Source organism: Zeugodacus cucurbitae, chromosome 4, assembly GCF_028554725.1.
Source record: "Zeugodacus cucurbitae isolate PBARC_wt_2022May chromosome 4, idZeuCucr1.2, whole genome shotgun sequence".
NCBI classification, from domain to species: Eukaryota; Metazoa; Arthropoda; class Insecta; order Diptera; family Tephritidae; genus Zeugodacus; species Zeugodacus cucurbitae.
In genome coordinates, this window is record NC_071669.1 from 22,053,150 (window position 1) to 22,065,842 (window position 12,693).

At 40.9% G+C, this 12,693-nt stretch overlaps 1 protein-coding gene across 1 annotated transcript; it reads left to right on the plus strand.

Moving 5' to 3' along the window:
• Positions 1 to 11,049: 11,049 nt before the first annotated feature.
• Positions 11,050 to 11,694, plus strand: LOC128921426 (uncharacterized). The gene has a single exon (XM_054229107.1). The coding sequence runs from the start codon at positions 11,050 to 11,052 to the stop codon at positions 11,692 to 11,694; it is 645 nt and encodes a 214-aa protein (XP_054085082.1).
• The last annotated feature ends 999 nt before the right edge of the window (positions 11,695 to 12,693 follow it).

The following is a 12,693-nucleotide window of genomic DNA, read 5'->3' on the forward strand; positions in this document are numbered from 1 at the left end:
GATTGATTTTCCATAAGAGGCCTTCATGCCAGATCTTATCGAACGCCTGAGCTACATCTAGAAAAATAGTTGAACAGTACTCTCTGTGCTCGAATGCCTTCCTGATTTCGTTAGTAATTCTATTTACTTGCTCTCTAGTGCCATGCTTAGTACGAAACCCGAATTGGTGGATTGTTATTATATTATTTTCGTGGAGGAAAGTAGTCATTTTTGATAGTAAAACTTTTTCGAATATTTTGGAAATACAGGGTAAGCAACTTATTGGTCTGTAGGAATACGGCTGTGTTAAGTCTCTCCCAGGTTTACCTATCATAATGACCTGCAACTTTTTCAACGAAATTGGATAGTACCTGAAACCAAGAATTGCATTAAAGAGCAAGGAGAGCACTGCTATAGCAATATTAGGTAACTCAATTAAAATTTTTGGAGGCGAGTGCATATCTTTGTTGCTACTAGATAATGGTCCGAGTCAATATTTGGTCCTCGGAGCGTACGCACGTCTAAAACACAGGAGACATGTCTTCCGTCTATCATCCGTGATCGATTTGATTGCGCGTGTTTCGATCAGGGGACAGCCACGTTGCTTGATGCATTTTCTTGTGCTGGAATCTGGTACTACAGACAACCATATTTCGGGTCCCAGCAAAGTCGATCAGCCTCAGGCCGTTTGGCGATGTTTCGTCATGGAGGCTGAATTTTTCGACTGTTGTACCAAAGACACCTTCTTTACCCACCCTTTCGTTAAAATCGCCAAACACGATTTTGACATCGTGGCGGGGGCAGCGCTCATAGGTGCGTTCTAGGCGCTCATATAAGGTATCTTTGGTCACATCGTCCTTCTCTTCCATTGGGGCGTGTGCGCAAATCAGCGATATGTTGAAGAACCTCGCTCTTATGCGGATTGTGGCTAGACGTTCATCCACCAGGGTGAATGCCAGGACTCGTCGACGGGGTCTCTCTCCCACCACAAATCCAACACCAAATTTGCGCTCCTTTATATGGCCGCTGTAGTAGATGTCACAAGGACCCACCTTCGTCCGTCCTTGTCCCGTCCATCGCACTTCTTGGACGGCGGTGATGTCAGCCTTTAGTTGTATGAGGACATCAACCAGCTGGGCAGAGGCACCTTCCCAATTAAGTGTCCGGACATTCCAGGTGCATGCCCTCAAATCGTGATCCTTAAAACGTTTGCAGGGGTCGTCATCAAAAGTGAAGTTTCTCTTCCAAGGCTCTGATTATTTTTTCATTGGGGAGGATTTTTTTATGTGGTAGGTCCCAAACCCTACGCACAACCGCAGAAGCGAAATTCGCCTTCTCACTTAGCACGCCTCCAAACGGATGTCTGTTAGCTACCCAGGGGATACTTGGTCTAAAACCGGAAGTCGTGAGCTGCATATGCAAAAGAATCGTTCCTGGCCACTCCCAAGTGAATGGCAATCAGAGACTTTCCTCACTTGCGTAAACTTCTATATATGACCCCCTTTGGGTTTAAGCGCTTTTTTTAACTTACGTACAGCAGATTTCAGTTGAAGCTGAGTAGAAGGAGAGCGATGTATCTGCCATTCGCGTCTAGCTCGCCTTTTTTCGTTCACAAGCTTTTCTATATTCTTGACTTTTCTAAAAACCTTAGTATTGCCAAGACAGCTGCATTAGTTACTACGCGACTGCGATGCGTATTCTCTTCTACTTGCAAGACGATTTTTAGTTTCTGATAATGTTTCTTCAACACGTTTGACACTCTCGCCTGTTGACTATTTCTAAAAAGTTGAGATCTAGATCTTTTGGGCATTTTAAATGAAAATAAATTCAACCGCTGTATTAATTTTGTACTAAATTAATTTCTATAAAAATGTAATTGAAAAATTGTTGTTTTGGTAGTTGAAAATTATAATGTATTAATTATTGAATGGAAATTATTTTAGTTTTGAAAAGAACTTTTTTATTTTGAAAAAAAAAAAATTCATTTTGGGTGAATTGCCCGTTCAATATATTTGATCATACATGTTTAAGAGAAGTGGAATGTATATACATATTTCTTCAAATAACTTCAAAATTAAATGAGATACGTCGTGTATTCATAATCGTTAGTCATTTCGCACATGGCACTTTGCCTAGCGGTACACACTTCTTCAGTTTTGCGTGTGACTTTACTTAAGCGACTTAAGTCATTCGAATGTACTCTTCGCGTTGTTTGTTTGTGTGAGTCATTTCGGTTTAACATGAATTACATTCATGAGCCCGTCTCACAATTCATACTAAATGTGTTTTAGCGGATATTAGTGGTTGATGTTTGTTTTACTTATGTATATCAATAAATACTCTTTCTTATTTTACTCAAGTAATAACTTATAAAGCACAATATTCGCAGATCTCTGAACAGTACGGTCAACTTCGTAACAATAACCAAATCGTTATAAATTTTATTATATTGTAATTAATATTAAAAAAATGGCAGCTCTCTATATGGATTGTGAAACTATGGCATACAAAGATTTTGATAGAGATTTAGCGTTCCACATGAAACAGAACATAGATATGGACATAAATTTTGATGTGGACCTTTATGAGCAACTGCTAGGTGAGGCAGAAACGACAACGGAAAGAGAGCGTGCGCAGAACACACAAATGGACATGAGACACAGTTCATCAAGACATCTGCTTCAATACAACTTGTTTATTTATCACAAGCAGCTAAGGCGACGTAAGAAGAATCGCTGTCTACTTATGAAGACGAAGATCGGTCTCACGGGTGGGCTACTTTTGAATTGCGAGGACAGGATTTGCGATTTTTCGCTTCAAGATATTGAGGCGTTTACGCGGCAAGTGGAGCTAAAGGATCGCTTAGTGAGACAGCATGAATCACTATACGGCGATATAGACGAGGAAGTGGATTGGGATCTGGACGGTAAAATTATCGTCAAATGTAACCTATAATGAGAGTTAACAACTTAGAGGCTTGATTTATTTTGTTATGTTATGTATTATATAATAAATATTTTTTTATATAAAAATAAAGAAAAAACTCAAATTAAAATTTCCGACTGACAAACTCTTCAACGTCTTTCTTTTTCAACGTTACTGTGTAAACAGTTCTGGTAGCTGACAACAAAATATGAACTAACCGCTTCACATATTGTAGCGAAACTCGATCTCTCCATTAAATAGCGTCAGCTCAGAAAATTTAAACGCAACACTAAACGTTGTTTGTAGAAAACAAGCAAAGAGATGCCTGTGATGAAAGGCAAAATTCACAAAAACACATCTGAAGTGGAATTCAGAATAGAGGAATGGAATTTTTTCCGACGAGAAAATGTTTAATCTAGACGAAAAACTCTTGAGCCTTCTGGCTAGAGATGTTTACAAAAATAGACGCCAGTATAGTAATGTATTGAGCTCAAGAAGGCAACTAAAGAGAGCTGCGTAAAAATCAGAGAAGACGTCTTAAAAATACCAACAGGAACTATGCCAAATGGTATTTTACATTTTAATTTTTTAATTTGAAATCAAATTAGCTTAAAAATTTTCGCGATGAATTTGTTGATTTTGTTGTCCCTTATCTGATGCGAAACTGAGTTCGGTGTTTTTTGCGCTTTTCCTTCGTTTCTTGATTGTTTTTCTTCTTTCTTCCTTCTTATAGTTCTTATAAAATTCGGATATTCGCCAGCACTAGTGGCGCTGTTGAGAATTTTGCAATGTGCTCTAATTCATATTTAGACGAGTTTCAATTGGTATTAACATCCCCGTCGTTATGCAGGGTCTGCGAATAAAATTGTTATTAGGGAGTGTTCGATATATCTGGGTAATGAATTTTACTAAAGATGTGTTCAGTTTATGTTTTTTTGTTGCCACATTTTGGAATCAATCGAGGATCAGAGTTAGTTATTTATATACACATCTTATTTATTAAAATATTTCAATCAATGTTCTCAAATGTTCTCTTACATTCCAAAAAATTGTTAAAATTTGGCCCACTTGTCTCCTATTCGTCAATAATATAATTTATTGCTGTTTCACATCAGTGATCCATCCAAATATTCCATCGTCTGTTGTTGAACTACGAGTTTTTATTTGTTTGTGGGTATATTATTTTCTGATTTTTATTTTTATTGATTCTTTTAAAGATTGCAGAAAACCCACCAAACGATTTATTAAGGTATAGCCCTATAGTGGGATATTGTCATGTTTTCGTTATACCACATGAGTTTACCTATAAACACTATTTCTCCTTTAATTTAGGTAATTCCACTTACTTCATATACCTGGACGGTAGAAACAACAACTTTTTAAGGTTTCGGAAATGCCCAAATTGACCTTAACCATTACAAATTATCACGGCATAACTCAGTAATTAACAGGTAGGTATAAATTCTACCTGAAAATCTTCTCGGATCTACTATTATATAAAGACCTCATTGCGAAACGAAGAAACACTTACATTTTCCTCGAACATTAATAAAGTTATTCTGTACCACTACCACTAGCAAAAAAAAAAAAATATGGAGTGGAATTCTAACCAATCTCATCTACTTTATCATTTGTACACATTTCGTGAGGAACTTAGACGTCGTCGCCGACATGAAAGTGTCTTGAAAGCGACGAAGACTGCCATAACCGATAATATTATTATGAATAATATTGAATTCTTCAAATTCGAACAAGTGGAGCCCGTTCAAATCGCTGAAATGGATGCAACCATGGAGCTGGAGGACAACACTGAAGACAATAGTGAAAAGATTTGTGCCAATTTGGATTGCATTCTAAACGACAACGAATATTATGGAAAGACGAATGTTGCCAATAGGTTCAGTAATATTGCAAATATAAATTGGGGGAATGGAGAGGTGATGAAAGAAAATAGTGATGAAGATACGAATGGTTATTATTAGTATTTTATTATTATTTAATAATAATATGAAGAATAATGATCACATTATCCATTATAATTATACATACGCAATTTGTAACGATGTCCATATTAATCTGGAAGAATTTAATTATTGTAATAACTTATAAGCTTGTATAGATTGTATTTGTATGTAAATGTTTTCATATTACATTTGTAGATTAAGAAGTGGTATATTAGGGGGATGGGGTCATATGTAGAAGTTCACGCAAGTGAGGAAAGTTTCTGATTGCCATTCACTTGGGAGTGGCCAGGAACGATTCTTTTGCATATGACTCAAGCAGCTCACGACTTCCGGTTTTAGACCAAGTATCCTCTGGGTAGCTAACAGACATCCGTTTGGAGGCGAGCTAAAGTGAGAAGGCGAAGCCCGCTTCTGCGGTTGTGCGTAGGGCTTGGGACCCACCACATAAAAAAATCTCCCCAATGAAAACAAACACCGAGCCTCGGATGAGAAACCCTCCTTTTGATGACGACCCCTGCAAACGTTTTAAGGATAATGATTTGAGGGCATGCACCTGGAATGTCCGGACTCTTAATTGGGAAGGTGCCTCTGCCCAGCTGGTTGATGTCCTCATACAACTCAAGGCTGACATCACCGCCGTTCAAGAAGTGCGATGGACGGGACAAGGACGGAAGAAGGTGGGTCCTTGTGACATCTACTACAGCGGCCATATAAAGGAGCGCAAATTTGGTGTTGGATTTGTGGTGGGAGAGAGACTACGTCGCCGAGTCCTGGCATTCACCCCGGTGGATGAACGTCTTGCCACAATCCGCATCAAAGCGAGGTTCTTCAACATATCGCTGATTTGCGCCCACGCCCCAACGGAAGAGAAGGACGATGTGACCAAATATGCTTTCTATGAGCGCCTAGAATGCACCTATGAGCGCTGCCCCCGCCACGATGTCAAAATCGTGCTTGGCGATTTTAACGCCAGGGTGGGTAAAGAAGGTGTCTTTGTCACAACAGTCGGAAAATTCAGCCTCCATGACGAAACACCGCCAAACGGCCTCAGGCTGATCGACTTCGCTGGGGCCCGAAATATGATTGTCTGTAGTACCAGATTCCAGCATAAAAAAATTCATCAAGCAACGTGGCTGTCCCCTGATCGAAACACGCGCAATCAAATCGAACACGTTGTGATAGACGGAAGACATGTCTCCAGTGTTTTAGACATGCGTACGCTCCGAGGACAAAACATTGACTCGGGCCATTATCTAGTAGCAGCAAAGATACGCACTCGCCTCTGTGCAGCAAAGAACGCCCGTCAACAAACACAAGGAAGGTTCGACGTCGAAAAGCTGCAATCACAACCGACAGCCGAACGATTTTCTACTCGACTTGTACTCCTGCTCTCTGAGAGCACTCATCAGCATCTCGATATAAGAGAGCTGTGGAACGGCATCTCAAACTCATTGCATACCGCTGCAGCCGAAACAATTGGTCTCCGGCAACGCCAAAAAAACAGTTGGTACGATGAGAATTGTCGTTCCGCAGTGGAGAGAAAACAGACTGCCTACCTCGCAACGTTGCGATCGACCACAACACGTTCGGGGTGGGATAAATATCGAGAACTGAAGAGGGAAGCGAGATGCATTTGCAGACGTAAAAAGAAAGAGGCCGAAATGCGTGAGTATGAAAAGCTTGAAAAGCTGGCCAACATGGGTAATGCTCGAAAATTTTATGAAAAGATGAGCCGATTTACAGAAGGTTTCAAGACCGGAGCATTATCATGTAGGAACCGAGGAGGTAATCTGGGATTATGGAGGGAACACTTCTCTGACCTGCTGAATGGCAGTGAAAGTACAACACCAGGAGTTGGCGAACCCGATTCCCCAATCGATGACAATGGAATAGATGTTACCGCTTGAAGAACAACAAAGCAGCGGGGGCCGATGGATTACCGGCCGAACTATTCAAATACGGCGGTGAAGAACTGATAAGGTGCATGCATCAGCTTCTTTGTAGAATATGGTCGGAAGAAAGCATACCTGACAATTGGAATCTTAGTGTGTTCTGCCCAATCCATAAGAAGGGAGACTCCACCATCTGCGGCAACTACCGTGGTATAAGTCTCCTCAATATCGCATATAAGGTTTTGTCGAGCGTATAGTGTGAAAGACTAAAGCCCACCGTCAACGAACTGATTGGACCTTATCAGTGTGGCTTTAGACCTGGAAAATTTACAATGGACCAGATATTCACCATGCGCCAAATCTTGGAAAAGACCCGAGAGAGAAGAATCGATACTCACCATCTTTTCATCGATTTCAAAGCTGCCTCCGATAGCACGAAAAGGAGCTGCCTTTATGCCGCGATGTCTGAATTTGGTATCCCCAAAACTAATACGGCTATGTAAGCTGACGTTGAGCAACACCAAAAGCTCCGTCAGGATCGGGAAGGACCTCAGGGTGATTCACTATCGTGCGACTTCTTCAATCTATTGCTGGAAAAAATAATACGAGCTGCAGAACTAAATAGAGAGGGTACAATCTTCTACAATAGTGTACAGCTCCTGGCGTATGCCGATGATATTGATATCATCGGAAGCAACAACCGCGCCGTTTGTTCTGCGTTTTCCAGACTAGATAAAGAAGCGAAGCGTATGGGTCTGGTGGTGAATGAGGACAAGACGAAATATCTCCTGTCATCAAACAAACAGTCAGCGCACTCGCGTCTTGGCTCCCACGTCACTGTTGACAGTCATAACTTTGAAGTTGTAGATAATTTCGTTTATCTGGGAACCAGCATTAACAACACCAACAATGTCAGCCTTGAAATCCAACGCAGAATCACTCTTGCCAACAGGTGCTACTTTGGACTGAGTAGGCAATTGAAAAGTAAAGTCCTCTCTCGACGAACCAAAATCAAACTCTATAAGTCGCTCATTATTCCCGTCCTGATGTATGGCGCTGAAGCGTGGACGATGACAACATCCGATGAGACGACTCTTGGGGTTTTCGAGAGAAAGGTTTTGCGCAAGATTTATGGTCCTCTAAACATTGGCAACGGCGAATACCGCAGACGATGGAACGATGAGCTGTACGATTTATACGACGACATTGACATAGTTCAGCGAATAAAAAGACAGAGGCTACGCTGGCTAGGCAAACTCTTACTTGCAATATGTTCTCTTCAGATATCGTGAGAAAATCAACAGACGTCGACGCCACACAAAAGCCACATACAGAACGAAGATAGCTATAACGCAAATACTCATAGAAGACTATAGCGACAAGATGTTTAGTTGCAGTGAGAAAGATTTCAAAGCATTTCGAAAACTCAGTCAGAATCAACCGAGTTCAAATAAAAGCTCGAGCATGAAATAAAAGCGGTATCTGGAGACTGTGGACCTACAAGGATTGTATAGATTGTATATAATTGTAAATTATTTGTTATTTAATTTATATAAATTCTAGTTTTAAACAATAACATATTATTTTTTGTGGCACAAACCACAATCTCTTACAATATTAAATTGTTATAAATCTTTATATTATATTTATCGATTTGGCAACATCATTCCAGTAAGTCAGCAATTCATGCGCACTTCCAGGAATGCTGACACGAACATAGCATAAAAGGAAATAACTAATAAATAAGTAACAGTTAGGTATGCAAGCACCTGCTGGTATAAAACTTAGTGCATAAGCCTAATTATGTCCCCTAAGCGACTACGTGCGCATCGGCGCTTAAAATATATTATTAAACTAATTCTAGTTAACGCGTTTTATTTCGGGAACCACAATAATCACCACATTGGTGACCCCGACGTGATTTACGGTATAAAAGTTATTCCGCGTTTTTAAGTAAAATTTAAAATTCGAAAACTCGTCCGTAAATTTCTTAACTAAAGTGCTTTTTCAATTCGTGCACTTGGTGACGTGATTTTTGTGGTTAACCGCGCACGTGGTCGCTCGCCCTACAAATTGGAGCCTTTTTGGTGTTTTCTTGCACGGTGACTATCTCGAAGTGGGAGTAAAGCACACAAATTTTGCAAAAAATTTGATATCATCCATTCGACATGCCAGACAACGCTAGTGTTCAAGCCGCCGACAGCATCACGCCGCTTCAACGTGTGTCTATACGATGTCCGCTTTTCAATTCGGAAAGGCCAGCCTTATGGTTCGCTCAGCTAGAAGGACAATTCCACCTGGCCGGGATCTCAGACGAAATCACACAGTACCATTACGCTTCTTCGCACCTTGACCCGAAGGTTGCCGCAGAGGTGGAAGATCTCCTCTTGAAGATTCCAACAGAAGCACCATACACTCGTCTCAAAGGTACACTTGTCGAACGTCTCACGCTCTCTCGAGACGCTCGATTACAACAACTTCTCGAACGAGAAACTTTAAGGGACAGAAAGCCGTCGCAATTTCTGCGCCATCTTAGAAGCCTCGACAATACCGTTCCTGACAATATTCTACGCACAAAGTGGCTGAGCAGACTTCCGATGACAACGCAATCCATACTTGCATCCCATGCAGACATTAACCTCGACAAGCTCGCATCTTTGGCAGATAAAATACATGACATCGCATTGCCCACAGCACAAAACAATTCCGTTCAAGAGCCAACAACAACACCAACATTCGAATCACGCATTTCTCGTCTCGAAGCTTCAATCAACGAGCTAACCTCGATGTTTAAAGGCAGAGGTACTACCCGCTCTCGCCAGCGCTCTCGTTCACGTCGGTTTTCACCAGCACCCAACAACAATATGTGCTGGTACCATCAAACTTTCGGCAATAAAGCAAACCGTTGCAAATCACCATGCACGTACCAGGGAAACTTTCCGTCGGACCGTTAGTGGCGGTTAACGGCTCGTCACTCGATTCCAAACGCCTTTTCGTAACAGATCGCGCCACCAAAATCCAATTTTTAGTAGATACTGGAGCTGATCTCTGCACTTTTCCCAAATCTCTCGCATGTTGGTCAACGGAACGAGCAAATTATAATCTCACAGCGGCAAACGGATCTACAATCAACACTTACGGCTGCATAACTTTATCATTAAATTTAGGACTTAGACGAAATTTCACATGGCGCTTCGTAGTGGCGGACATATCCAAAGCTATTATTGGCGCAGACTTTTTGGCACATTTCGGCATCTTACCCGATCTTAAGAACAGCTGTCTTATTGATTCGATAACCGGATTAAAAGTAGCATGTAAGTTATCAGTATCCAATATCATTTCAGAAGTCAAAGTACTGCCTGTCGATTCTACATGCTATCTACGCTGCTTTACGAAAATTTCGCTATATTTTCGAAGCACGACATGTCACAATCTTCACGGATCATAAGCCTTTACTTCACGCTTTTTCCCAGGATCCCGATCGAGCGACACCTTGGCAATTTCATCGCTTAGATTTTATCAGCCAGTTTACCACAGATATTCAATACATATCTGGTAAGGACAACATCGTCGCAGATGCCCTTTCACGTATCGAAGAAATATCCATCGCAGTATCTACAAACGAACTTGGACAAGCACAAAGCGAAGACGAGGAACTTCAGCAACGTTTACGGAGAGAACACGACGATTAATTAAATTTGCGACCAGTCAACATTCCAGGCTGCGATAAACCAATTTATTGCGACATAACTGGCGACCTTATTCGCCCATATGTCCCCGCATCGTTAAGAAAGCGAATATTCGACTCTCTCCATAGTATTAGTCATCCTGGATCACGAGCTTCTGCTAAATTATTAACACAACGTTACATCTGGCCTAGCATCAACCGAGACTGCCGCTTATGGGCCCGTACTTGTCTAGCTTGCCAACGAAACAAAGTATCTCGCCACGTTTTATCACCAATTCAAAATTTTTCAGGCCGCACAAGACGTTTTGAACACATCCACGTAGACATTATTGGACCATACGTACCATCAAGAGGGTACCGCAACTGCTTGGCTATCATCGATCGGTTTACAAGATTTCCAGAAGCATTTCCTATTGAGAGTATTGGTGCCGATTGCGTCGCACGCACGCTTTTTGCAGGGTGGATATGCCGCTATGGCGTTCCCCTACGTATTACGACCAACCAGGGAACTCAATTCGAGAGTCAACTTTTTAACGCTCTCGTCCGTCTCATCGGCAGCAAACATATACATACTACCACTTTCCATCCGCAATCGAACGGAATGGTAGAACATCGTCATTTGAAGGATGCGATCCGCTGTCATGAAAACAGCTCGTGGGTAGACATGCTACCTATTGTGTTACTCGGAATTCGTGCCGCCTGGAAGGAGGATCTTGGTGCCACTCCAGCCGATCTCGTATACGGAGAACCGATTCGTTTGCCAGGCGAATTCCTCGCACCTTCACCACGACATTCGTTGCCGCCGTCTAATGTTGCAGAAAGCTTAAGGAAATACTTCGACGAGCTCGCACCGCAACCCGTAGCCCGACATGGTCAAAAGAAAACATTCATCTTTAAAGAACTAGCGACTTGTTCTCATGTTTTTGTTCGTCGTGACGCTCCACATCACTCATTTACTTCTCCGTACGAAGGACCGCATCGAGTGATTTCAAGGCATGATAAATATTTCATCGTAGACGTCAGAGGCGAAAATTCTACTATTTCAATCGACCGACTTAAGCCGGTATATTTACTTCCCGACGATACTGAACAGAACAACTATAACGACAACAACACAACGTTCATTTCATCAAATTCACCAGAGTCATCCGAACCTGGGACATCACGACTTTCATCGTCATATCGTCCAGACACGGACTTAAGCTTTTCTACGCCGTCTCCTAAAAGACGCGTCAAATTTCGCTAAACATTGTTACATTTCTTTTCTATTTAGTTATTGCTAACTTTCTCCAACAATGGGAGTATTTGTGGCACAAACCACAATCTCTTACAATATTAAATTGTTATAAATCTTTATATTATATTTATCGATTTGGTAACATCATTCCAGTAAGTCAGCAATTCATGCGCACTTCCAGGAATGCTGACACGAACATAGCATAAAAGGAAATAACTAATAAATAAGTAACAGTAAGGTATGCAAGCACCTGCTGGTATAAAACTTAGTGCATAAGCCTAATTATGTCCCCTTTTTAATCTAGCAGCGACTACGTGCGCATCGGCGCTTAAAATATATTATTAAACTAATTCTAGTTAACGCGTTTTATTTCGGGAACCACAATAATCACCACATTTTTTCATAAATAAATATATAAGAAACAGTAAATCTATACTAATATTATAAAGAGGAAATGTTTGTTTTTTTGTTTGTTTGTCTCGAATAGGCTCCGAAACTACTGAACCGATTTGAAAAATTTTTTCACCGTTGGAAAGCTTTACTATCACTGAGTGACATAGGCTATATTTACTTAAAAAACAAATAGGGTTCCTTACCAAAAATCCGATAATGTAAAAAACATACCAAAAAACTTTCTGTGCAGCTTTCATCTGCCATTTCTTATGTGAAATTTAGTGTTTCTGACATTTTTCATTAATGAGTTAACGCACTTTTAGTAATTTTCAACCTAACTTTTGTATGGGATGTGGGAGTGGTTATGATCCGATTTCTTTCATTTTTGGACTGTATTAGGAAGTGGCTAAGAAAAGCGACTGCAGAAAGTTTGGTTTATATAGCTCTATTGGTTTGAGGGATATGTACAAAAAACTTAGTGGGGAGCGGGGCCACGCCCACTTCCCCAAAAAAATTACATCCAAATATGCCCCTTCATAGTGCGATTATTCATGCCAAATTTTATTTCCATAGCTTTATTTATGGCTTAGTTATGGCACTTTATGTGTTTTCGGT

Excerpts from the sequence above, each read along its gene's own strand:
- LOC128921426 (XM_054229107.1), top strand. The coding sequence starts at position 11,050 with ATGGTAGAACATCGTCATTTGAAGGATGCGATCCGCTGTCATGAAAAC.